General features: G+C 38.6%; 1 protein-coding gene and 1 pseudogene across 1 annotated transcript; one reads left to right on the forward strand and one right to left on the reverse strand.

Moving 5' to 3' along the window:
- Positions 1-831: 831 nt before the first annotated feature.
- Positions 832-1,250, reverse strand: LOC122751433 (annotated as a pseudogene).
- A 19,632-nt stretch (positions 1,251-20,882) lies between these two features.
- Positions 20,883-21,854, forward strand: LOC122750539 (olfactory receptor 51G2-like). Its single transcript, XM_043997293.1, has one exon. The coding sequence runs from the start codon at positions 20,883-20,885 to the stop codon at positions 21,852-21,854; it is 972 nt and encodes a 323-aa protein (XP_043853228.1).
- The last annotated feature ends 5,239 nt before the right edge of the window (positions 21,855-27,093 follow it).

Consider the following 27,093-nt stretch of genomic DNA (forward strand, 5'->3'; position numbering starts at 1 on the left):
ATAGCTCTCCAGTCTTGCTCAGGCTCAGGGTACTAGTGTGAAACAGTCACTGAAGAGGAATGGAGGAGCGAGGGAGGGGCACCTGTTCCCTTCCATCATTCCTCAGCATTGGCCTCCCACTTCCTCTGCCTTTCTAGAGTGGAAAGCAAACGGGGGCTTCAGCTTTAGAGATCTTCTTACACCCATCTCAAGTGGGTGAGAGAAAAGCAAAATGGGGGTTGTTTATTCATGCCCTTCCATCCTATTAGAGAATGAAGGGAGGGCATGGAGGGGATCTGCCCTAAAGCTCAGCTGCAGTACATGAATCTCGACCTCAATCCACTCCTGGGCCACACTGGCCTAGAACTACTACTTTACTCTTTCCTTATGTCCTCTTTTCAGCGCATTCAGGGCCTTTCCCAACCCTTCAACCTTCTTAGTTTTCCTCATCCCCAGCTTTCCTCATTTCATTTGGAAAAATCAATCCCCCCTCTGTTCCTAGACTTTTTTGTGGGGGGCGCAGAGAGGTAAGGGAGTGGAAGTGGGAGATGCAGGGGGAATGTGCTGATTTCTATTTGCATAGAAATAGCCCCCACCTCCTCCTGGAGTGGGGGGGACCAAAACCCCAAATCCTTACCCCCCTCCCCCGGGATGGTGGACTAGGAGAGCTAGACAGACAGATAGACAGCCAGAGCGTGTGCACCCACGCACATACACAATTGGGAGTGGTTAAAACTAGGTTAGTGAATAGGTAGGGTAGGGGGAGGTGGTGCAGTGTTTGCCCCTGCCCCCTCCCCAGGAGGATGGGGGTGGTCCACTGAAGGTCCACTGAAGGTTCCTCCTGTTCCTCCTCCTCCTTAAGCCTTCTTTGGCGGGGGAGCCAGCTTGATGATTTCTTCCTCTGAGGGCTGCCGGATGATGTCTTTGTACTTCTTGGCACTAGGAATGCGGGTCAGTTTAGTGTCCAGCTCATCCTCCTCAGAGATCTTTAGCACACGAGTCCTGTAGTCAACCACCATGGTGAGCAGGGTCACCTTGAAATCTCAAAGATGTGCTCTATGTAGGAGAGGTTTTCTTTGTCCAACTTGTTGTGGGTCTTGAGGAAGTGAAACCAGGCACTACCAGTAGTGATCTCCTCACTCTTCTCACTTGGTATGTCTTCTTTACAGGTAGACTTAAGCTGTTGCAGGTCCTCATGGGTGATGTTGTCAGTCAGGTACTGTAGGAGGGTCCCGTACTCTGCCATAGTTGAAGGTTCCAGGGAACTCTTCGAAGCTGAGCATGAAGGGGCTGGGGTGGGCTGGGCACTCCGGCCTGCCCTGATTCCTGACCAGCCCCAGGGCTGCCACCACTGCCATCTCTTCCGCTGCTGCCGGACTTAACATTCATTTTTAAAACTTTGAGTTCCAAATTCTCTCCCTTCCTCTCCACCCACCCTCCTAGCCAATTGAGAAAGTAAGTAATTTGATATAGATAATACAGCATAGTCAAGCAAAACTTTTCTATATTAGTCATGTTGAGAAAAAAACATAGACAAAACAAACTCAAGAAAAATAAAGAAAGTAAAAATAAGCTTCAATCTATATTCAGACACCATTAGTTCTTTCTCTGGGGATGGGTAGCATCTTTCATTATAAGTCCTTCAGAGTTTAAAAAGAAAAAGTCCTTCAGAGTTGTCTTGGATCGTTGTATTGCTGAGAACAGTTAAATAATCCACAGCTGATCATCTTACAATATTGCTCTTACTTTGTACACAGTACATTTCACTTCGCATTTTCTAAGAGCATCCTGCTCATCGTTTCTTATAGCACAATAGTATTCCATTATAATCACATACCACAATTTGTTCAACCATTCCAAAATTGATAGGCATCCCCATAATTTCCAATCCTTTGCCACCAGAAAAGAATTGCTATAAATATATTTGTGCATATAGGTCCCTTTCCTTTTTTTTTTTGTTTTGTTTTAGTTTTTTTATCTCCTTTTGGATCAGATCTGGTAGTGTTATTGCTAGGCCAAAGAGTATCATGGTTTTATACTCCTTTGATAAAAGTTCCAAACTACAGAATTGTTGAATCATTTTATAACTTCGCCAACAGTAATATATTAATGTCTCATTTCCCCCATATTCTCTCCAATATTTGCTATCTTCCTCTTCTGTCCTATTGGCCAATTTAATAGGTATAAAGTATTACCCAGAATTGTTTTGATTTGTATCTCTCCAATTAATAGTGAGTTAGAACATTTGTTTATATAAGGCTATATTTGTTATATGGCTATATATTGTTTTGATTACTTCATCTGAAAACATTTTATATCCTTTGATTATTTATCAATTAGTGAATGACCCCATCATGTTAACACACCTGAGAGCTCTGGAATTTGGCTGTAACATTCCTGGAGGTTTTCCTTTTGGGATCACTTTAAGGAGGTGAGCAATGGATTCTTTCAATTTCTATTTTGCCTTCTGCTTCTAGAATATCAGGACAGTTTTCCCTGACAATCTCTTGAAAGATGCTTTCTAAACTCTTACTTTGGTCATGGTTTTCAAGTAGTCCAATGTTTTTCAAATTTGGAATCTACCAAACTCCATTATGTTAACACACAGGTCAAGGAGAAAATATTGCAAGCAGCTAGAAAAAAGGAATTCAGATACTATGGATCTCCACTAAGGATAAACAAGATCTAGCAGCATCTACATTAAAGGACCAGAGGGCATGGAATATGAATCAGAAGGCAAAGGAACTGGGAATACAGCCAAGAATCATGTACCCAGAAAAACTGTGTATAATCTTTCAGAGGAAAAAATGGGACTTCAATAAAAAAGAGGACTTTCAGGCATTTGTGATGAAAAGACCTGAACTGAATAGAAAACTTGACTTTCAAATACAAGACCCTGGAGAAGCATAAAAAATAAATAGGAAAAAGAATTCATGAGGGATATTAAAAGATTAAACTGTTTACATTCTTACCTGGGAAGATAATACTTCAAACTCCTAAGAACTTTCTCAGTAAGGAATTTACAGAGGACACACGTCTGAACTGAATATGAAGGGATGATATCTGTAAAGCATTTATGTTTAGTTCTTTGTGGGGCAAAAATGGTGGGCTGTCTTATGTCTGGGGCCAGATTTGTGCTCAGGGCCTCCTGGGGCCAAGGCTGGTGGTTTGTCCATTGTGCCACCTAGCTAACCCATGGTGACATATTTAAAATAGGGTTGAGGTGTAGGAGGAATAGACTAGGGGAGGGGGGAGAGGAGAGGTGGAATGGGGAGAGGTAGCTCAAATGAAGGAAACAATAAAAAAGCTTTTGGAGGGGAGGGGAAGAGGGGGAAGGAGCGGCAGAGTGAGTGAACCTTACTATCATCAGAAGTGGCTCAAAAAAGGGAATAACATACATACTCAAGTGTGTATAGTAATATTTTTTGCCCTGAGGGAAAGCGGAGGGGAGGGAGACAAAGGCGGGGTGGGAGAAGAGGTGAAGGAAGGGAAGATTGAAGGAAAGAGCATTAAAAAGCAAAACATTTTTGAGGAAGGTAAATATGTTTTGCATAACTGCACAAGTATGACATATTGAATTGCTTGATTTCATAGGGTGAGTTGAGGAGGGAGGTAAGAAGAAAAATGTAAACCACAAAATTAGCTCAAAGACCTTAATCTCATCAGATTGAGTTTAAGGAGGGAATAATATTCACACCCAATTGGGATGAATAATCTATTTAACCCTACAAGAAAGTAGGAGGGGAAGAGGATAAGGAGGGAAGGGTGAAAGAAGGGAGGGCAGAGCAGGGGAGGGGGCAGTCAGAAGTAAAACACTTTTGAGGAGGAATAGGGCAAAATAAGATAGAAAATAGAGTGAATATCATGGGAAGGGAATAGGATGGAGGGAATTAGTTATGATGATTGACTATAATGGCAAAATGTATGGTACATACATTGCTGGGTGATTGTGAAGAAAATTCTTTGTCAAGTATGAGGTACTATATAGAAGTTATGATGAACAGAATGCTATCAGAAAAGCCTGGAAAGACCTACATGAACTGAAGCAGAGTGAAATGTACTGTATACAAAATAACAGCAATAGTGTAAGATGATCTGCTGGGAAGCATATGATTATTTTAAGGAAGGCAATGATCAAATATAACCCTGAAAGGACTTATGAAAATCACAACAATCTACAGAAAAAGAATTAATGGTATCTGAAAAAAGATTGAAACACATTTTAAAATTTTTTTCTTTGACAATTCCTTAATCTGAAGTTTTGGTTTTTAACTGTTTTCTCTCACAACCTAGCTAATGTGGGGATGTTTTCCATGACTACTCATGTCTAACTTACATTGAATTGCTTGAGTTCCTGGGGGTGGGTGGTGGGAAGGGAGGGAGGAAGAGAAGTTGGAACACAAAGTTTTAAAAAATTGATGTCAAAATTTATACATATATTTTGGAAAATAAAATTGTAAACAAAAAAACAGAGAAATGAGGCCTTTATCAGAGAAACTTGCTTCAAATTTTTTTTTTCACACTTGTTGTTGGTAACTGTATTTCCCTCTATTCAGTCCTGGCCCCTGTTTATTATGTTCTATTCATTCTCTCTCTATCTCTCCTTTCACTGTGTCTCTTCAAAAATGTTTTGCTTCTGACTACCCCTTCCCCCAACCAGCCCCTCCCTTCTATCACCCCTTCCCCTTCTCCTATCCACTCCCCCTCCTATGTTCCTGCAGGGTAAGATAGATTTCTGTACCCAGCTGAGTGTTACATGTTATTCCCTCTTAAAGCCAATTCTGATGAGGGTAAGCTTCACTCACTTCCCCTCACCTCCCCCATCTTCCCCTCCACTGTAAAATCTTTTTTTCTTGCCTCTTTTATGTGAAATAATTTATTCTATTGTACCTTTCCCTTTCCCCTTCTCCCAGTGCATTCTTGTTTCTCACCCTTTAATTTTATTTTTTAGTTATCATCCCTTTATGTTCAACTCACAACTGTGCCCTTTGTCTATATGTACTCCTTCCAATGGCCCTAATAATGATAAAGTTTGTATGACTTACAAGTATCATTTTCACATATAGAGATGTAAACAATTTAACCTTATTAAATCCCTTATGATTTTTATATGCTTCTCTTGATACTTGTACTTGAAAGTCAAATTTTTGATTCAGCTCTGGTCTTTTCATCAAGAATGCCCCCAAAACCTCTATAAAATATGTTAGACTGAGTTGTTACAATAACTTCTAACATGTCTCTTTAAGACATTTGCAAAAGAGTCCACAAGTCATGCTGTTATACACTTCTTTAATTTAGGACTGAGACAATTGTGATATTAATTGAGAAAAAGATGCATATCCTAGTTCCATCTCGGTTCTACAACTGGCACAGCTGTAAATCCAGGGACCCCAACCCAATTTCCAACCTGCGAGTGTTCATCCCCAGCTTGTACCACCAGGTCCCAAATCTGGTTTTTCTCATCAGGGGTACAACAGCTGGCAAGAATAATTTGCAAGTCGGTCCAGGAAAGGTCAAACTCCAGTGTCACAGACTTAAAAGCCATCTATGAACTTTGTGGGGTTCTCTGAGTAGCTCCCCAATTTCTCTTTAATCTGAGATAACCTGTTTATGGAAAAAGGAACATGCCTTAATGTCATGCCCTTCCCAATGGGAAATTCCCTTAATGAAAGCAGGGAAGCAGTGGGAGACTCTGGTAAGGACCTGGGTGAAGCTGGTTGGGGAGATAGCTCAGGTGGAGGCCCAGACAAAGGATTGGGCAGAGGGCCCAGTGAGGGAGGGGTAACATTCTTTGGCTGTGACTACAGATTAGGTAAAGCAGATGGGATTAGCTGCTGAATGGAAAAAACAGGAGAAATGGGAACATATTGGAGTTCCCCCAGATTGTAAATGGGGTAGAGCAGGATAGAAGGAGACTGATATCCACTCCCTGAGTGGCACAGGGAATTGGTTCTGAGATCAGCCAGTGGGCAAGGGGATGTCTCAGTCATAGAGTGATATGACAGTGGTTGACCCATAGATACAGAAGCAGGCAGGGAAGGAGTGAAACGAGAAACAGGTAGGGAATGAGTTTGAGGAGAAGGCGGGCTGGGGTCTCAGAGGAGTTGCCCGAAAAGTTAGCTAATTGCTTGGACTTGCAGTGATTCTCAACCGGCAAGGGGACCTCATCCTTTCCTTTTGACTTCTGGCTTAAAGTCATAAAAGCCGATATGTATGGAATCTCTGTCCTTCACGCTTGCAAAACTTGTCCAATTTCAAAATGGTATTATAATTAAGGGTGCCGTATACAGGCCAGTTTCCTTCAGTTCCTAGTGGATAATGTGGCCATAAATTGTTACAAAAATGTGTCATGCATCTCTTTCTCTAATTTTTAAGTTCTAGTTTAGTCCAATCTCTTAGGAAGCACCCCAGAGGAGAATCTTTCAGAACGCTCACTCTCTGCCCCATGGGCCTAAGGCCATTTAAACCTTTGCCCAGAGAATTCTACTGGTCCAAACATGGTTCAGACGTTAGGTCGGGCCTTTCACAATGGAGGGTGACTGCTCTGCCTGTCGCTTGAAAAAAAAAAACCAAAAACGAGCCCTGGTAAGGGTCAGGGGGAGAGATTATGCTGAATGTGTTCTTACCTCCTCCAGGTTTTGTAGGGCAAGCAGAGGGAAATCCAGTACCCAGTCACGTTCAGGCACCAAATGATATGGGGGAGAAACCAATAGGAGAAAGCACATGGGTCCTTAGGATTCCTCTGTAAAGAATTACACTCTCACACAAGACCTAATTAGGAATAAAAGAACAGGTTTATTGGGGTACAAGAGAAACCGGCCGGGAGGAAGGTTTTGCATGAACAAAACGCTTTCCTCCCTGACTAGCTCAAGGAGTGCCATTTTATGGGGTTTAGATGGGGTGGGTAAGAGTCTCTTATTGGGTGAGGGGCTGGTGGTCTTCCTGAGTTGCACTGGGGTAGGAAGAATCCCTCGTGAGCGATCTGGTGGTGGGTGTCAACTTTGTCCTGATGGGTCTAAGCAGTCTGCTGATGGGAGGTTCCAGGTGGTCTTCTCCTGGATTACCTCATCCAGGTGCTTAGGAGGACTGGAATGTAGGGTGGTGGTACTGGAGCATGCTCAGTTCGATCTGGTGCCGCTTATCTCCGTTGGGTGTGTGTGCATGTGTGTGTGTGTGTGTCCTTGATTGAATTCAAGGAGAGGCCTACTTGATTTCAAGGGAAAACCCCTGAGGTTTCAAGGAAAAAGTTCCTTGAAATCCCCAGAGAACTGTTGGGGTAACCGGGGCCCATAATCCTCCCATGACATTCCCCCAAAGAGATGTAGGAATAACTGTCTTCAATATTAATTTTATCAGCCAGTCTGCTCCTGACATTAGGAGAGAACTCCAGAAATTGGAATTGGGCCCTCAAACACCAACCTCACAGTGCCTTGATGCTGCTTTTAAGATTTTTAATAACAGGGACCTTGCAATAGCAGCAGAGAAAGAAGAGAAGGATCAATCACGCTCGATGGAGCAAGCCTCTCTGATAACAGCAGCCATGAGGTCGGCAATCAGCTCTCAAGGCAGCCAAAGTAGGGGCAATTTTTTCAACTGTGGCAAGCCAGGACACTGGAAAGGAGAATGTCTCTCTAAAGGGAAAAATCTCCCCACCACTCCGTGTCCGAAATGCCATCAAGGAGGCCATTGGTCTCTTGACTGCCCCCAGGGGTCTAGCCGTAGGAAAACCCAGTGCCCAACTGTCCCGTCCCCAGTGGACCAGGACTGAGGGTGTCCGGGGGCCGGCCAGCCCCTAACAAGACTCTCCATGGCAGAACCCAGGGTAGAACTCGAGATAGCTGGTGAGAAAATTAACTTTTAATAGATACTGGGGCTAGCTTCTCTGTTTTTATCTGTCACATAGGACCCACTATTCCATCAAGGCATAAGGTTGTGGGAATTGGGGGTAAGGCTCTAAAATGTAGGCAGACATTGCCTTTAACATGTGTGTATGAGGACCATATATTCGAACACTTCTTTCTGATTCTAAACTCCTCAGCCTGCCCCCTACTGGGGAGAGACATTATGGGGAAGCTGGGGTCTCAATTCGTCTTAATACCTCTTCTTCCTTTACTCCCCTCTCAGACCAGATAACATCCCATTAGAAATATGGGAAAGTATAAATAATGAAGTCTGGGATATAGGAATCCCAGGGTGGGCAAACGAATAGATCCTATCATGGTACAGCTCAAGCCTTCTGTCTCTTATCCAAACAAAAATCAGTACCACATTTCCCAGGCAGCTAGGGAAGGGCTCCAGCCCCTCACTGAGAAATTCCTAGCTCACAGACTTTTGGTTCGCTATAACTCTCCCTGCAATTCCCCGATACTTCCGGTTCAGAAACTGGATGGGTCTTGGAGGATGGTACAAGATCTTAGGGCGGTCAACAAGAGTGTGACCCCGTTGCACCCCCTTGTTCCAAACCTGTATACACTAATAACTCAGATTCCAGGGAACTCTGGTTGGTTTTCTGCATGTGACCTTAAAGATGCCTTTTTTTGCATTCCCCTAAGGGAAGAATGTTGGTATCTTTTTGCATTTGAATGGACTTTTCCAGGGGAACCTCTGCCCCAACTGTTAACATGGAGAGTGCTTCCCCAGGGGCTTTAGAGATAACCCCACCTGTTAGGGAACACCCTCTGGAAAGATCCAGTGACCTATCCTTAGGAGATAGCTCCATTGTTCAGTATGTAGATGATATCCTCATTTGCAGCCCATATATGTACCCTAAATTTCTTAGGAGAGTGGGGTTATAAGGTCTCAACAAAAAAGGTCCAGCTTGTTTCCCAGTCTGTAACTTACCTTGGGCATATATTAACCCCTACCTCCCAATCTCTGACCCCTGATTGAAAACAGGCTATCCTATCCATCCCCCCTCCCTCTACAAAAAGGCAACTCTGTACCTTTTTGGGAATGGCTGGGTTTTGCCACATGTGGATCCCATTCTTTGGGGGTAATTAATAAATGCTTATACAAGGCCATGGCTGGCTCCGACTCAGAACCACTGGAATGGGGGGGAGAGCAGGAGCAGGACTTTGAAATACTTAAAGAACTTATCTCACCCCCTGCTCTTGGCCTTGCAGACCTAGAGAAGCCATTCACCCTCTTTGTACATGAAAATAGACAGCTTGCCTTGGGCCTGCTCACCCAACCCTTAGGATCTGATTTACGCCCAATTGGTTTCTCCCCCATATCATATGGAATCTAAAATATTTGTGATTGTTTCCTCAGGGGTGGTAGTGAGAAAATTATTATCAATAATGAATTTCTAGGAAAAATCCTCAATGACCCTCAACTGCTGCTTTCCCAAGGTTATTTTTTTTTCTTTTTGTAATTGGTAGGGGATAAAGTATTATCCTCTCCTAAATATCTATAAATTAATGTAATAGCTAGCTAATAAATATAATACTAGGACTCACTTATTAAGGTATTTTTGACTATCACTTTAAAAAGGAAAAAACAAAAAAACCAAAATACAAACTGAGGTTCCCAAGGACAATGATCCATTCTCTTCTCTTTTTGATTGTCCTAATGCTTGCAACAACCCATATATTTTACTCTACTCCTTGGAATTTTACTCACGATGGTCTCAAATTCTCCAGAATTCTATACACTATGAGTTTTTTTTTAATAAATATTCCTTTAATTGAATTGTTTAAATGAATTCCCCCCCCCATAACCCCCCCTCCCCAAGCCTGGGAAAAGCCTACAGCTTAACAAAAGGAATGCAGATTGACCTTTCTGATTATGTAGAGGGAGGGAAAACACACCTTAATCAAACCTGAAAGGCATGTCAATCAATGCAATTGAATGATTCCAGCTTTGAGCAGTGTGTAAGAGCTGCCTCTATAGAAGTTCTTAGGTGTCTGAACCACAAGAGGCTTGTTCTCTCTTGTGCCTGGGACAAAGCATGAATGAGCCACACATTCTCTTCTCCCTTTCTTAGGATTCCATATTGGGTATGTAATTATTTAGGTCTATAACTAGTAGGGAAGTCAGTCAGACATGTGTTCAATATTCTAGTAAAAGGTGATCTTAATTAATAATAAATGTTTATTGGGCAGCTAGGTGGCATGGTGGATAAAGCACTGGCCTTAGATACAGGAGGACCTGAGTTCAAATTCGGCCTCAGACACTTGACACTTACTAGCTATGTGACCCTGGGCAAGTCACTTAACCCTCATTGCCCAATAATAATAATAATAATAATAATAATAATAATAACTTATTGCTAAAATTGGTACAACAGCCTTTAATTTATAAGTAGCAATATTTTAGAAAACCTCAGCATAGTTACCCAATAATTTAGAAGAGCAACAGGTTAGCCCCCCACACACATTTTAAATGATACAAAAGGTAGCAAAAAAGAGGAAAAAATGGGAAAAGCACCTAGACTAGACCAAATGGGTATAAAGGTAATACAAGGAGAAATAAGTGTATACAAAGGAAATTCATTTTGAAGATGGCACAAGATACCAAAGGCATGAAAGATATCTCATACATCCTTAAAGCTCAAAAAGTCAACCAAGAAGAGATCACCAAGTATTCACCATTGTTGTGCCTCTTTTCCCATCTATATTAAATCTGTACACAACCCCTCCATTATTAATGATATTAATGAGGAACAGGTAGACTTTCACATCCATTATTTGACAATGTACCTCATCTTTATCATCTGATAATTGACTACAAGACATATAAAGTGCTGGATCTTCTTGTGCTTATTTTTTTGTTGACTGAGAAAAAAGCATTTATTTTGGTACATCAAAATACCATCCTAAATGCTCTCCTATCAAGATGTCTCCCATCTATATATTTTAACTATCCCTTTAAATATTTAAGGACCGACATTGCTCTATCTATTCACTCTTCAATCATGAATGTTAGGTGAGAGAGAAAACAAGGAGATGGATGCTTGCCCTAGGTGTTTGTTATAAAAAGTCCAAGATAAAAAGTCATGAATACATAAAGGTCTTCAAATTATTTTTATTTTCAAATGGCCCTGTGTTAGTTACACCAAGCCCTGTGACATTGAAGAATGTCCTGAAAGATATCCATAGCCACTGAAAAATGTGTGGTCTAACCATCTACATAGAAAAAAAGAATTGTTTGTATATGCGTGTGTACACATACATATATGTATGTGTGGATATGCATGTATATATGTATATGTAAACATCTATATGCATTTACATACATATGTGCATCTGTGTATGTGTATACTACATGTGTGTATATATATATATATATATATATCACAACCAATATATGTGTATATGTATTATGTGGATATATACACAAACATATATATGTATATGTGTGTATATGTATATTATATATGATGCATAATATAAATGGATGATGAGCTGAATCAGAATACAATAGCAAGAAAATAGCTGACTGGATTGTTTTGGTGATATCTGAAGCTCCTTCAAAGAATCTTTCCATATATATGATCACACTACTGCCATCTAGGTCAGGCAATGTGCTATTAGATTCTCTTTTGTTATTGCTATTTTTAAAAATAATTTGTTCCTTATTTCCCTCAGAAGAATTGAGGCAAAAAAAAAATACCTTCTGCATTTATAATAGAATGACATAGTTTAAAATCATTGAAATCATTACCTCCCTTCCAAACTCACTTGAAGGGGACAGGATCGTTTTGAACAAAGAAAATCCAACTTCATTAACAGAAAGCCACTTCCACCTTCCTATCAAATAACCCTCAACTGCTGCTTTCCCAAGGTTATTTTTTTTTCTTTTCGTAATTGGTAGGGGATAAAGAACAGTACTATGATCCTCTCCTAAATATCTATAAATTAATGTATAGCTAACTAATAAATATAATACTAGGACTCACTTATTAAGGTATTTTTGACTATCACTTTAAAAAGGAAAACAAACAAACAAACAAAACAAACAAACTGAGGTTCCCAAGGACAATGATGCATTCTCTTTTCTTTTTGATTGTCCTAATGCTTGGAACAAACCATACATTTTACTCTAGTCCTTGGAATTTTACTCATGATGGTCTCAAATTCCCCAGAATTCTAAACACTATGAGGTGTTTTTTTTTTAAAGAAATATTCCTTTAATTGAATTGTTTAATTGAAATTTGTTCTCCCCAAATGTTGTTATTTCCTGGACAGAAATGATCTCATGTCTTCTTAAGTCTAACTAGGCTCATCCTTAGAGTAAAGTACTCTGGGATCAACTGAGTTGTCTAAGAGGACAAACTACTTCTCTATGACTTCCATTTTGCTCATATGTTAAGTAAGGGACTTTCACTAGAAGATTTCTAATTAATTCTTGGTGTAACATTTTAAAGTCTAGGAATACATTGTGGCAGTGATAAAGTTCTGTGTATTTTGGCTCACTATTATGCTTCTTCCTTTTGTTGTTAGTTTCCTAAACAAATATATTTTATAGAACTCAACCATCTGTAATTTTAATTCTAAATTTTCCCATTCCCATGGGCTGGATTTCCATTTGGATTCTCCATATTACTATTTTTTTATTCCAATGTTCTTCATTAATGATAGTATTCATTAGTAACTACACACATTGTGTTTGATATTTTGTGATATAACTGGACTATATCAGAAAACCTGTGCCCTAGTAGGTCTTGGTTCAGTCACTTACTATGTGTGTAGCTTTGGACCAGCTACTTCCCCTCTCTAAGCTAATGTTTCCTCATCTGTAAAAATGTATTTTATAGAGGCAGCTAGTAAAACAATGGATAGCATGTTGGGCCTGGAGTCAGGAAGACATGTTACAATCTAGTCTCAGACATTAGCTGTGTGACCCTAGTCAAGTCATTTATCTTTTGTTTGTCTCAATTTCCTCATATTGTTTTTGTAAGGATCAAATTAGATATTTGTAGAAAGTGCTTAGCACAATGCTTGATTCAAAACATATAAATGCTTATTCCCATCCTTACCACCACCACCCCCATAATCTACTAAATGGTTTATTTTTTTATTTTTTTTTTTAGTGAGGCAATTGGGGTTAAGTGACTTGCCCAGGGTCACACAGCTAGTAAGTGTTAAGTGTCTCAGGTACTCCTGACTCCAGGGCCAGTGCTCTATCCACTGCGCCACCTAGCTGCCCCTACTAAATGGTTTATAAACTTATCCCATGTCTAGCATTCTTTGATCTTCCCTCAGATTATGGGCAATAACAGAGCAGAATTGTTTTCATTTTAATTCATCTCATGTCTGATTTTCTGCTGAACTTGGTTGTGGTAGGGAGGTAGAATGATAAATGCCTATGTCCATGGTAAAATATCATACCTTGATTGGGGAACAAGGGAGAAGAGGGTTAATTCTACTTGTTACTTAGGTCAGTAAAGTGAGTGATGCAGGATTGTCCAAGTGTGAATCTATCCCCAAAAGGAAAAATGCCTGGTTACAAAAAACCTTTCCTCAATTTGGAACTATGCCCAAAGAACTATAAAATTGTATATACCCTTTGACCCACTGCTAAGTTTATATCCCAAAGACATCCAACAAAGAAAAAAAATATTTGTGCAAAAATATTTATAGCAGCTCCTTTTGCAGTGCCTAAGAATTGGAAATTAAAGGAATGCTCATTAATTGGGGAATGGCTAAACAAGCTGTGGTATATGATGGTGATGGAATATTATTGTGCTATAAGAAATGACAAGCAGTATGATTTCAGAAAGGCCTGGAAAGACTTATATGAACTGATGTATAGTAAAGTGAGCAGAACCAGGAGAACATTGTGTACAGTGACAATATTGCTTGATGAACTGTGAATGACAACTATTCTCAGCAATACAATAATCCAAGAAAATCCCAAATGACTAAGGATAAAGCATACTATCCACCACCAAAGATATAACTAATATTAATTGAACACAGATTGAAGCATATTTTTCACTTTCTCTTATTTTTTTTCTTTTATTCTTTTCTTATACAGAATGACTAATATAGTAATGTTTCACAAAATCGCACATGTATAGACTATATCTGATTGCTTACCACCTCAGGGAAGGGGGAGGAGAGGGAGGGAAGGAGGGACAAAATTTAGAATTCAAAACCTTAAATAAAAATGTTTATTATGGGGCAGTTAGGTGGCACAGTGAATAGAGCACAGGCTCGGGATTCAGGAGTACCTGAGTTCAATTCCAGCCTCAGATAATCGACACTGACTAGCTGTGTGACCCTGGGCAAGTCACTTAACCCCAGTTGTCTCACAAAAAACGTTTATTATTATTTTGAAAAAATAAAAAAAAATAAAAGTTGTATTGGATAGGGGAAAAAACAACAACAACAATAATAAAGCCTCTCCTCCTGAACCTTAGCACTTCAGGGATTACAAGTGTATAGATGAGGCAGATGTCCCTAAGGGACCCCACAATGTACTAGGTTGTTCCTGCTCAGACAAAAAATGCTAATTAATAGATGTGGGAAATTTCTTGTATGATTTGCTTGAGGGGAGGTTTGGAACATCCTAGAATATGGATATGTTTTGTTCATGGAACTTCTGATGATCTCCTTTCTCAGAGAGGTGGGAAGAAAAGGTCAAGATGAAGGCTCTACTCTTAGAGAGAAAGGTATTAATTATCCCACCTAGGGACAGGTTCCAGAGAGGACTGAAAACATCATGAAACATTCATGAAACATCAACAAAAGCCCGACTGAGAAACATTTTTGAATAAACTTTAAAAAGCTGACCTCAATGTATAGGTTCTCAGAGAGGTTTACATAATTGAAACCATTCCTCCCAAACAATAAATTTACAAATTTTACCCCCAAAATCTTTTGGGCTTAAGATTTGGGAAACAGACTAAAGAATGAAATGGATGGGGAGAATGTAGGTTGAGAGGGATCTAGTATCTTTTGGATTCATATTTTGGAAGGAAGGATCCATAGGAAGAACTGAGGGATGTGTTCACAATATGAAATCTACTGAATTTAGAGATTAGAAGAAAATCTCTCCTGCAGCATCTCTTTTGTCTCAGGAAAAGAAGCCAAGTTCGGGGTTCTTATGACTTGAACACCTTTAAAATCTTAGAATTTCCTGGCCTGACTGTAGTCTGATTCACTAGAGACACATCAAGTAAAAGATATGTATCTGTTTTTCTCTGTCCCTGCAGGTACATTCAATCCAAAGGGTTTAATCATAACATTAAGTAGAATGCTGACTAGTACAACATAGGAGAAAAATGCCAATTTGACCTCCTCTTCCTTTCAGGGGAATAGCTATTAGGAATGCTCCCCATGGAAACCTGTGTATATTTGACCCACTGAACACTTATGCAATCATTTATTAGGGGACTACTGTTTGTTAAGAACTCAGCAAAACACAGGGACTACAAAGGCAAAAAAGGACAGCATTCCAGGACCTCATGCACCCTGCATGTTACTGGAAGGAAATATAATATAAAAAGATAAGTAAATACAATGTACTTTGTGTGTAAAGGGATTGAAACAACTAGGAACAGGAAAAGGAAAATTCTCACGTAAGATATGGTATTTGAGATGAGTTTTGAAGGGAATAAAGGCTTCCATGATGATGTGAGGAAGAAGATCATTCAAAGTTTGGGAATCAGTCTATGCACATGCATACAGGAAAAAGATAGAGGGATTATATAAGTTCTATGTTGGATTCAAATTGAATATGTATGATGGTGATGTTATGAAGCCCTATTCCATAGACATGTGATTTCCTTAATTCATTTCAAGGAGTAACATGAACTTTCAGTCTACTGCGGTTGGAAATAATGTTCTGTCATATTTTCAGTTCAATAATGTACAGTCAAATTGAACTGAAAGGCTCTCCCCATAATGGTCCTTCACTGAAAATATGGGTGAACTTATTAAGCAGATAGAATTGAACTAGAAATTGATAACTTTAATGGAATTTTATTTCAAATACCTATATAAAAATTATTGTCCACTAATAGAAAATTAGTTCAATTAAAAGTTTCTTGTGGACATAAAAAACAACAAAATGAAACAAAAGCAAAAACCAACTAATGGTAATTTAAAGAATAAGAGTCAATGGAGCCTGAATGCATATTGAATTATACTATTTTCATTTTTTCTTTCTTGTGGTTTTTCTCTTTTGTTCTGATTCTTCTTTCACAATATGATTTATGTGGAAGTAAGCTTAACATGATTGTAATGTATAACCTATATCAGATTAGTTGCTGGCTTTGGAAGGGGGCAGGGAAAGGAAGGAGGTAGAAATATTAGAATTCAAAATCTTACAAAAATGAATTGTTGATGTACATATATAACCTATATAAGATTGCCTTCTGTCTTGGGGAGGAGCAAGGGAAGGGAGGGAGGGAGAAAAATTTGGAACTAAAAATCTTATGAAAACAAATATTGAAAGCTATATTTTACATGTAACTGGAAAATAATAAAATATTTTTATGATTAAAATAATTTAAAAACCCCAAAATTAATCATTAAAAAACTATCTTCACAGATAATTTAGAAAAATAAAATACTATTAAACAAAACAAACAAAAAGAATGAGGTAGATTGGCTTAATGGACAGATATCCTCTTACACAGGAAGACCAATTCTTTTTTTTTTTTTGGTGGGGCAATGAGGGTTAAGTGACTTGCCCAGAGTCACACAGCTAGTAAGTGTCAAGTTTCTGAGGCCAGATTTGAACTCAGGTCCTCCTGAATCCAGGGCTAGTTCTCTATCCACTTCACTACCTAGCTTTCCCCGGAAGACCAATTCTTAAATCCAGTATCTTAACACATATTAACTATGCGACCCTGGCAAATTTTCTTTTCCCATCAGTGTTATGGCAACTTCCTTTTTTCCATCTTAATAGTATTTTATTTTTTCCCAATTACATGTAAATATAGATTTCAACATTCATTTTTGTAAGATTTTGAGTTCCAAATCCTTCCTCCCTTCCTTCTTTTTCTCTTCCCTAAGACAACAGATATCTGATATAAATTATACAGGATAATCATGTTAGTGATATTTCCGCATTATTCATGTTATGAAAAAATAATCAGAACAAAGGGGAAAAACCATAAGAAAGAAAAAAAAACACAAAGTGAAAATACTGGGCTTCAATCTGTATTCAAACTCCATAGTTCTTTTCCTGGATGTGGAGAACATTTTCCATCATGAATCTTTTGGAATTATCTTGGATCATTGCTAAGAAGAGCTAAGTCCATCATAGTTGATCATTTCTGACAACTTTTAAGACTGTTATAATAATACTACTAATAAATTAAATTTTAATAAATGCTTATCTGCATTGTTGAGCCAGTTTCCTCAAACTGATTTCACTATATTCATGAAATTTCAGGTTTGCATGTAAATAAGCAAACAAAACATAGTATAGCCTTTCAGAAAAGAAGTATATCCAGATGTAGAATTAGGTATATACAAAATCAAATAGAAAAAATAATTGATGTAGAAGATGCAATTTGCAAGGAAACTGTCTCCTGGAAGATATGACAAAGCATTAAAACAAACAAACAAACAAACAAAAACCTAACCTTTTTCCTGGTCATTCCTTTGGATCATTCTTGTGACTTTTGTTGACATTCCTGGTTAGCCAGGGGTAGAGCAAAAGTGAATTTATTGGTTTTCTAGTCTTTGGGGAGATGAATCTTTCATGAAGAGAAGGGGAGAGAGAAAGACCGAAAGAGAGACAGAGAGAGACAGACAGACAGAGACAGACCGAGAGGCACAGAGTGAGAGACAGAGAAAGACATAGACACAGAGACAGAGACAGACAGACAAAGAGAGAGAGCAAGAGAGAAAGACTTAATTACATTTCCCAACATATCTCTTGTCTTCACTCACCTAGAGGGCCATAGCTTTATAATAATAAAGAATAAGGGAGAAGGAGAGGGGGAAATGCAGCATAACATACTGCTAGATAAAAACCACTATCATAGTGTTCTACACCCATATTCCACCACCTCCATAATAGATAGTGTGTTAGTACTGCTTTGAAAAAAAGCTTATTCTTCAATATTCCATGCCATTCTGTTTCTGTTATTGGATTTTCTTTGTATTGTTGTTGTTATTTTCTGTTGTTTTATTGAACTTTGCATAAGTTCACCTGTATTCCTGTTTCTTTCCTCTGATCTTACCCATTGTATCTTACAGTATAACATTTCATTAAGTTCATGCACAAGATGGGCTCAGATAGTGAGTTCCTCAAGAGCTTCCTCTGAGGCCCTTTGTTCAACATTTTTTCTCCTGCTTTGTTTTCTTTTCTTTCTTTCTTCTTCTTCTTCTTCTTCTTCTTCTTCTTCTTCTTCTTCTTCTTCTTCTTCTTCTTCTTCTTCTTCTTTTCAGGGAAATGAGGGTTAAGTGACTTGCCCAGGGTCACATAGCTAGTAAGTGTCAAAAGTGTCAAATGCCAGCCAGATTTGAACTCAGGTCCTCCTGAATCCAGGGCCAGTGCTTCATCCACTGTGCCACCTAGCTGCCCTATTTTCTTTTAATTCAGAGTTAGATACTAAGCCCCCTTTGAGTGACCTACACATTCTCCAGTCTGAGCTTCCTTCTCTAAATACATATTCTTTCCAAAGTGCTTCATAAATACTGTTGAATTGATTTAAACTCTGTTTACCTTCCATTTCTAATTTTATGTTCTTTCTAAAGTATAAGAGAAAGGTACATGGACACCTCTACATTCTGATAACAGAGATATAAAGAAATGTTTCCTCATATCATTTTTCTCTGTTTCTACTTCTCCTCACTAGCAATATTATTAGTTCCCAAATAAACATTTGCCTAAAAAGATAAATATTGAATAGTATTATACCTCCTAGCCTATTATAATAGCCCTCTGATTTTCTTCACATTGTGAATCTTTCCCCTTTCTGATCTGTACTTCACACAGATGACAAAACGATCATGCTGAAGCACAGAATCATGGAATTTGGGAGTTGGAAGGGATTGCCACGGCCATCTATTCCAATCCATTTACAAAAGGAATCCTCAGTATAACACACTTGACATGTGGCTGTTTAGCCTTGGCTTGAAGACCACCATAGAGATGCTGATGGTTTTACTCTCTGTGGGCAAGTGGTAGCTTAATCCTCACAGGTCTCACCAAATAAATTTACTCTGCTCTATAAATTCCAGTGGTTCTCATCTCCCAGATCAAATTTAAAAACTCCTCTACTTGATATTTGGCAACCAAGATCCAACTGAACTTTACAGGTTTGTAACTTATTATTGTATATGCTTTGGCATCCAACCTTACTATCCTTGCTTTTTCTTTTACAGTATGCTCCATCTCAGGTTTTGTGCCTTCAGATTGATTGTCCTGTATTCCTGAAATGTGTTCCCTCCTTACTTTTACCTTGTAGAACAACCAATTTCATTCAACACTCAACTGAAGTGGCAACTGTTCCCTGAGGTCTTTATTTAACTTTCCCCTACACTCACACCTTCTAGTGCCTTGCTTCATCTATTATTACCATATATTTTATGTATATTTTGTGTATAATTATATGTGTGCATGTTATTTCCCTTTATAGAACTAAGTGCGCTCCTTGAAAGCGCACTTGTATCCTAAAAATCTAGAACAGTGTCTGGCATATATTTAGCACTTAAATGATCATTGATTTATTGCTTGCTCCATTCAATAAGAATTTATTAAACATTTTCTTTGTGCAGCATGTTTTAGTGGACATGAAGTCAGGTAGATAGAACTGCAGAATATTAGAACTGAAAGGGACCTAAGTTGTCATGTAATCCAAGTGTTACATAAAGGAATCCTCCCTTTAACATGTTTTGTTTTGTTTTGTTTTTTAGTGAGGCAATTGGGGTTAAGTGACTTGCCCAAGGTCACACAGCTAGTAAGTGTTAAGTGTCTGAGGCCGGATTTGAACTCAGGTACTCCTGACTCCAGGGCTGGTGCTCTATCCACTGTGCCACCTAGCTGCCCCCCCTTTAACATATTTAACAAGTGGTCATCCAAGCCCTACTTAAACCCCTACAAGGAGGAGGAGTCCATTACCTCTCAAGGCAGCTCATTCCATTTTGAGGCTATATAAATTGCTAGGAATTATTGGTTTTAATTTATTTCCTACTCATGAGACAAACTGTGGCAAAGGGCAAATCCTTTCACCCCAACAAATCTGTAAGATTAAATTACAAGCATCAATGGAGGCAGTTTGCACACTGAAAATGATGGACACATAAACTTGGAACTTCAAATCCCTAAATGTATAAGTTATAGCAATAGGTGCTATTGTCAAAAGAAAAAAATCCTTTATTAACAAGAAGCTTATATTCTCCTATGGATATATACTATTCATTCATTTTTCTATTTATTTATTTCTGTTCACTTGGGATTTTTGTGTTGACTTTTTATTTATTTTAAATAATATTGTCTCCCAATCTTATAGTTTCAAAACTCCAAATCATGAAACAGTCATTCTATCCTGTTTCAATGAGTCATTAAGATTTTATTAATGACTACATGTGCCAGACATTGGGAACAAAAAGACTTAAATGAGGCTGCCTCCAAGGAGCTTACAGTCAGTTAGTGTCTGCATGAAAGGATACTTGAATACTAGTTTTGTTTTGTTTTGTTTTCCAACTTCAATGGTCTATAAGGTGGGTAGGTTGACCAGTGAATAGAGCACTATGTGTAGTGTTAGGAAGACCTGAATTCAAATTTGACCTCTGACCCTCAGTTACTGGCTCTGTGACTCTGAGCAAGTAGGTTATTAATAAATACTTATTTTATAGAATTGAACTATTTAATTCATTTGTTAGTCCTCCTCAAGACTGAACATCGTAGCATCAAAGTTCCAATGCCTATGAGTCAAGAACATTACATCTTTTTTTTTTTTCAGGAGAGACAAATACAGAATTTAGTGACGTACAATGGACAGAATGTCTCTTCTCAATGCAACAGAATCCACATTCTCCACATTCTCCACCTTCTTAGTTACAGGAATCCCTGGACTAGAAGCCATGCATATGTGGCTCTCTATTCCCTTTAGTGCCATGTTCTTACTGACCCTGGCAGGCAATATTACCATAATGTTGGTTATCTGGACTGAAAGGAGCCTCCATGTTCCTATGTACCTCTTCCTGGCAATGTTGGCAGCCTCAGACCTAGGTTTGTCTGTCTCTACATTCCCCACTATGCTAAGGATCTTCTGGCTAGGGGCTCGGGAGATGAGCTTCCCTGCCTGTTTCATCCAGATGTTCTTCATCCACACCTTCCAGGATTTTGAGTCAGCTGTGATTCTGGCTATGGCCTTTGACCGTGTTGTGGCCATTTCTAAACCCTTACACTATGCCTCCATCCTTACTAGTGGGGTAATTTTTAAGATTGGGATGGCTATTTTAATGCGAACAGTTGCAGTGCAAGTCCCCCTTCCCATCTTGCTGAGGAGACTGCGTTTCTGTCGTTCCAATGTGCTCTCTCACTCCTACTGCCTACATCCAGACATCATCAAGCTCTCTTGCTCAAACACCAGGATAAACAGCATCTTTGGGTTGTTCGTTGTCCTTTCCACCATGGGGCTCGACTTTCTTCTCATTCTCCTCTCTTATGTCCTGATCCTAAAGACTGTGCTAAGCATTGCATCCCATGGGGGGCGGCTCAAGGCCCTCAATACCTGCATCTCCCATCTCTGTGCTGTGGTTCTTTTCTTCACTCCCATGATCTGCCTGTCCATGCTGCACAGGTTTGGACCAAAGCTTCCCTCCCATGTGTATGTGCTCATAGCTAACATGCACTTTCTCATCCCCCCTGTTATGAACCCCATTGTCTATGTGGTGAAAACTAAACAAATTCGGGATAGAATCATTAAGGTCTTTCACAGAAAGGGAGCAGAAGAGTCCTAAGTAACCTTTATAAAGTTCCGCTTTAAGGGAGAGAATTTTCTTAAAGCCAAGATTCTCTGATCATTACATCATTTGTCTAAATAGATAAAGAAGTTAAATTATTCGACTAAAGTAACACACAGAGTAAGCACCAGAGGTGGAATATGAACCCAGGTCTTCTGAAAGTATACCCTGTTTTCTTGTCAGTGTAGCCCACTTCCTGAATAGCTGAGAGATTTGACTAAAGGTCAAATACAATAATTCTATTCACTGGTCAACCTACCCACCTTATAGACCATTGAAGTTGGAAAACAAAACAAAACAAAACTAGTATTCAAGTATCCTTTCATGCAGACACTAACTGCCTTCCTATTTTGTGTGCTTGAGGTGCCATGACCTTTCTGGATCTGTCTAGTTCCCTCACCACCATAAATCCATGTAGGAATATAAGATAATATAAAATTTATGGGAAAGAATATTCATCCATGTGTCAATGAATTGGATTTGATACCTTTTGAGGTCAATTTCAGCTTTACTGTTCTGTGATTTTATAATTATAAATTGAATTCATAGCTATAAGATTTTAATTTTGTTAAGCCAAGAGAGACAGCACAAAGCTTGGATAGGGAGGTACAGAGTGAATGGAAGATTCTGGGGCAGTTATGTTGGGTAACAATAAAACTTTTGATTTAATGAGGTCAATAGAACTCAAGAAAAGCAGCACTTGTTATCAAGATATGCACAGTTACAATTGAAGGTGTGCTAGATTTAGAGTCAGTAGAAGTAATCTGAAATCTTGGACCTTTCATTTCCTATATGGTTTATTTTGGGAGAGCTATTTAATTTCTCTGGATCTCATATAGTTCCTTTAATCTCCAAATCTATAATCCTCTGGATACTTTTTGTAAAAGAACTAATTAAGGAAAGTCTTCTCCAGAGCCACTTCAGAAAGGAAGCCCAATGGTTATTGCCACTGGGACAAAAAAGTAACACCCACATGATTGCACATGCTTAGCCAGTTCACTAGTCACCAATCTGCTTTAAAACTGTTTGTGATTATTGTATTGATCTAACTCAGATGAAATAAGTCATCTTTAAATACTCCATGATCTATTTATTGGCCACCTCTCCTCATTGTTCTGCTGCTGGTATAAAATCTCCATCATGAAGAGACAGATGTCTTGTCCCACCTCGTAGTCATTTAATGAAATATTATCCCAGGCTTCTGAAGCAACTTCCTTTTCTTTGATCTCCTTCAGTTTCCAGAATAGTATTATTACTATTCTTGCTATGTTTATATTTATATATTTCTCTTCTGTTCCATCTGTGATGACATTTAGGCACCACAACCAACTTCTATTTACCTGAATGCCTTATGAACCAATATTTCTCCTACCAGGCAAACAGACTGAAAGTACAATTGTTTCTCATTCCTATAATCTTGCAAATAAATGTCAAAATACAAATATCTAATACTGAAGAAAAATAAGCCACTTTCGGTCTTCTTCAAAATTTATCCATCCTTCAGGTATCCTATACCCAAACAATTGCCAAATCTTGTTTAATTTATCCCCACATCACATCTCATATAGATCCCTTTCCTCTGCTCACAGAAGGTCCTAACTCAGGTTCTCAGATTATATCTTTTTTGTTGTTGTTTGTTCATTTCAGCTGTGTCTGAATTTTCATGACCCCATTTGGGGTTTTTGGTAAATATACTACAGTGTTTTGCTGTTTCTTTCTCCAACTCATTTTACATTGAGGAAACTGAGGCAAATGGGATTAGAAAAAAAGTGACTTGACCAGGGTCACATAGCTAGTAAGTATCTGAGACAAGATTTGAATTCAGGTCTTTCTAACTCCAGGACCAGCACTCTATCTACTGCACCATCTACCTGCCCTGATCTGAGCAATAGGTATATTTTTAGTTGGTTTTCCCCAATTCCTACTTCAAGTATTTTCCCTTTCCATTTAATCTTCTATGTAACTACCAAGATAATATTTAGAAAGTTGATACATGACCATATTGCTCATTTACTCAAGAATTTTCAATGGTTCCCTATTGTATCTAAGATAAAATATAAACTCCTTACCTTGACATTTAAAGATCTTCACAATTGGATTCCTGTTTACCTTTCTAAAAAACAGTATCTCTCCCCTTGATACATTCTACTTTTACTGCCAAACAAGCCCCCTTGCTCTTCCCTGAGTTCAACATTCCATTTCTTGTTTCTGTGCCTTTGGACAACCTACCAGTCTCCTTGCCTAGAATGTACTCCCTCTTAGAAACTTTAGCTTTCCTCAGGACTCATTGTAGTTGTTCTATTTTATTCCTTATCCCTCAAGATGTTACTGCTTACTCCCTGCTCAAATTGCTTTGTATTTCCTTACCTATGTCAACAGTGTTACCTGCAGCATAATGTAAAGTCTTGGTCGTGTCACAATTTATCAGTTTTATCTTTGTATATCCAGCACCTATCATAATGCCATGCATATGTATGGTACTTAATAAATGACTTTTTAATTGTTGAATTGAATTAAATTCTTCTTTGCCTTTCAACAATATCTAGGAAGAAATCATAAACTAAGGAATCAATCTTGAAAGAGAGACTTTTGGAAGTTCCCATAGTTAGTATAAGTTCATTCTCCATTTAGAAAGACTCCTTTCTTAAGTAGATGAGATAGTTATAAGAGGAAGAATCCTTGATTTGGAAACAGATTGTCTGGGTTCAACTGCTGACTCTGGTGCTTATTCTCTAGTGACTCTATATTTTCTTAAGAAGATTTTATAGATGTCATCATTATAATCAGCCTTCTCATCATCTTTAAGTTACTTATGATGGGGGATAGGCTAATGAGAGCTCAATCTTTACAAACACACACAATGTGCTTAGGTTGAAGCAATTCCCTATAAAGACTTTTGTATGCATACTCATTTCTAACTCTTAAGCTGATTGTGTATGTATGCATGTATGTAGGCACACATATGCACACATATGCACATACACACAAACATACATATGCATACATGCAAGTGTGTGTAAGTACATTCATATATATATTTTAACCATGTGAAAAGTAGGCCAGAAGCAATCATAGAATAGATATGCATGTTCCAAAAGTTTTTGGGAAGGGTTGAATAAAGAATATCTTCCTTTTACATTTGAGTAAAATGAGATAAACAGAGGCTGTCTTGCTCAAGGTGATATAGCTAAGCGTCTGAGGTCATATACATATTTGAACTCAGGTCATCCAAACTCAAGTTCCAGAGTTCTATCCACTGATCCACCTACCTGTTTAGCTATCAATTAAAATATGCTTCCTAACTTCAATTAAAAGGATTAACTCATGAAATACATTGGATTATACACATACACACACATATATATGTATATGTGTATGTGTATGTATATGTATAAGTATATATGTTTACATGTGTACACATACAAGCACATATAAGTCCACATGTGTGTATGTGGGATGTACATATGTGTATATATGTATATTTAGGAGAGAAAGGCTCCTCATAGAAGGTCTAAGTTCCAAATACTGAATTACTCTTGGCTCTTACAAGGCAAGTTTCCAAGAAATTTTGATATAAAATAATTACACTGTCATAAACAAACAGAAAGGAAACACAGACAGGTGAACTTGCATAGATGTAATTAGTTAACTGGAGCAGCTGTGTGGCACATGGGATAGAGTGCCAGGCCTGGAGTCAGAAAATTCTTAGCTCAAATCTGGCACATACTAGCTGTGTGATACTGTTCAAGTAACTTAACCTACATTGCTTCAGTTTCCTCATTTATAAAATAAAATGGAGAAGAAAAGAGCAAACCACACAGTATCTTTACCACTGAAAACCCAGACTGGAAACAAATTAGTCAACACAAACACACAAGAAAATTAGTCAATTAACTAATACATATCCTCTTTCTGCCATAGAATAGGAAATGTGGGTCTTAGGAAAGCAAGGTGATTCAAGTTTCAAATTTAGCTTAGCAGAAACCAGGGCTATGGATGAGGAAATCAAACTCTCTGGTATTGAAGCATAGTCATACCCTGGAATGACTCATTCATTCCCTAGCTCCTGTTTTCTACATGGTAGGACCAGAGTATGACCTTCTACACCCACTTAACTTATCTGCTTTTGGGACAGACTTTTGGATCCAGCATCCTCTTTGTTTCCTCTTTGCCCTCCATCCCTTGACCAACTGGAGAAGGCTATGACCTCAAGAATCATGGTGATTATATGCACTTTGCACAGTGCCTGGCATATAGTCGAGGCTTAATAAATGTTTGTTGATTGACTGATTAATTGATTGTTGGAGATGGAAGAAGTGAGGCTGAGCACATCATGAGGATAATGAGAATGGGCCAAGCCATGCTGGGAACTCAATCATAGGAAGTGAGGCAAGTCATTGAGACTCCCTTCAGCCCCAGCTCACATATAGCACCATCCCTTAGGTGGACACAAACCAGGACCACTTTATAACACTTGAGGAGACTCTGCCGTCCATCCAAAAGAAGTATAACGAGGCTGCCTCAAAGATCTTGGAGGTAACTGGAAGGTACAATGAGAGGGTACAATCCTATAGGACCCTCAGAATATACTTCTCTGTTGTCTTGAGAGAAGAACTCAGCTTGCCATCCTAGTAAGGGTAGGGAAGAGTTGCATCCAGGAATTCATTTGCTAAGACCAAAAGTCTTTTTTTTCAAGAGGAGAGGGATAAACAGGATAAAGTCACATAAGGAGACAGTGTATCCAGTTTCTAGATAATCTTACCTTCACTTCTACACAAGTTTGGGGAGAAATACTGGCCATAGAGGAGGCTTGTAGAGGGGTTGGGTAACAAGAATAGCAATCACCATGGGGAAACAGCACACTCCTCTTGATGCCAGCATCCTGGGACAAAGCCTCAATCCACTTCTAGTTACAGCTCCAGGACAGTGTCAGGGACTCTTCTTAGTTTCTCCAAAAGGGCTCTGTGCAGTCCCTAGTCCTTGAGCCTGTGAAAGTCCTACAACACAACCCTCAAAATGTTAGTTTTTGTACCCCATTGTGTTCTTGATCATGATAATTTTGAGGGATGTTACTTGTATTAGGTATATTTAATTATATCATAGAAGATGCACATATTGAAGTGATTTTAAGAGATCATTTATGCCAATACCTCATTTTCCTCAATAAGAAGCTAAGGCGTGGCAGAGTTCAGTGATTAATCCACTTTCATTGTGGATATTTTAATTGTCCATTTTC

The sequence above is a fragment of the Dromiciops gliroides genome, chromosome 3 (assembly GCF_019393635.1).
Source record: "Dromiciops gliroides isolate mDroGli1 chromosome 3, mDroGli1.pri, whole genome shotgun sequence".
Taxonomy (NCBI): domain Eukaryota; kingdom Metazoa; phylum Chordata; class Mammalia; order Microbiotheria; family Microbiotheriidae; genus Dromiciops; species Dromiciops gliroides.

What these genes read in the sequence shown, in the direction of transcription:
- LOC122750539 (XM_043997293.1), top strand. Translation starts at nt 20,883, where the DNA reads ATGGACAGAATGTCTCTTCTCAATGCAACAGAATCCACATTCTCCACA.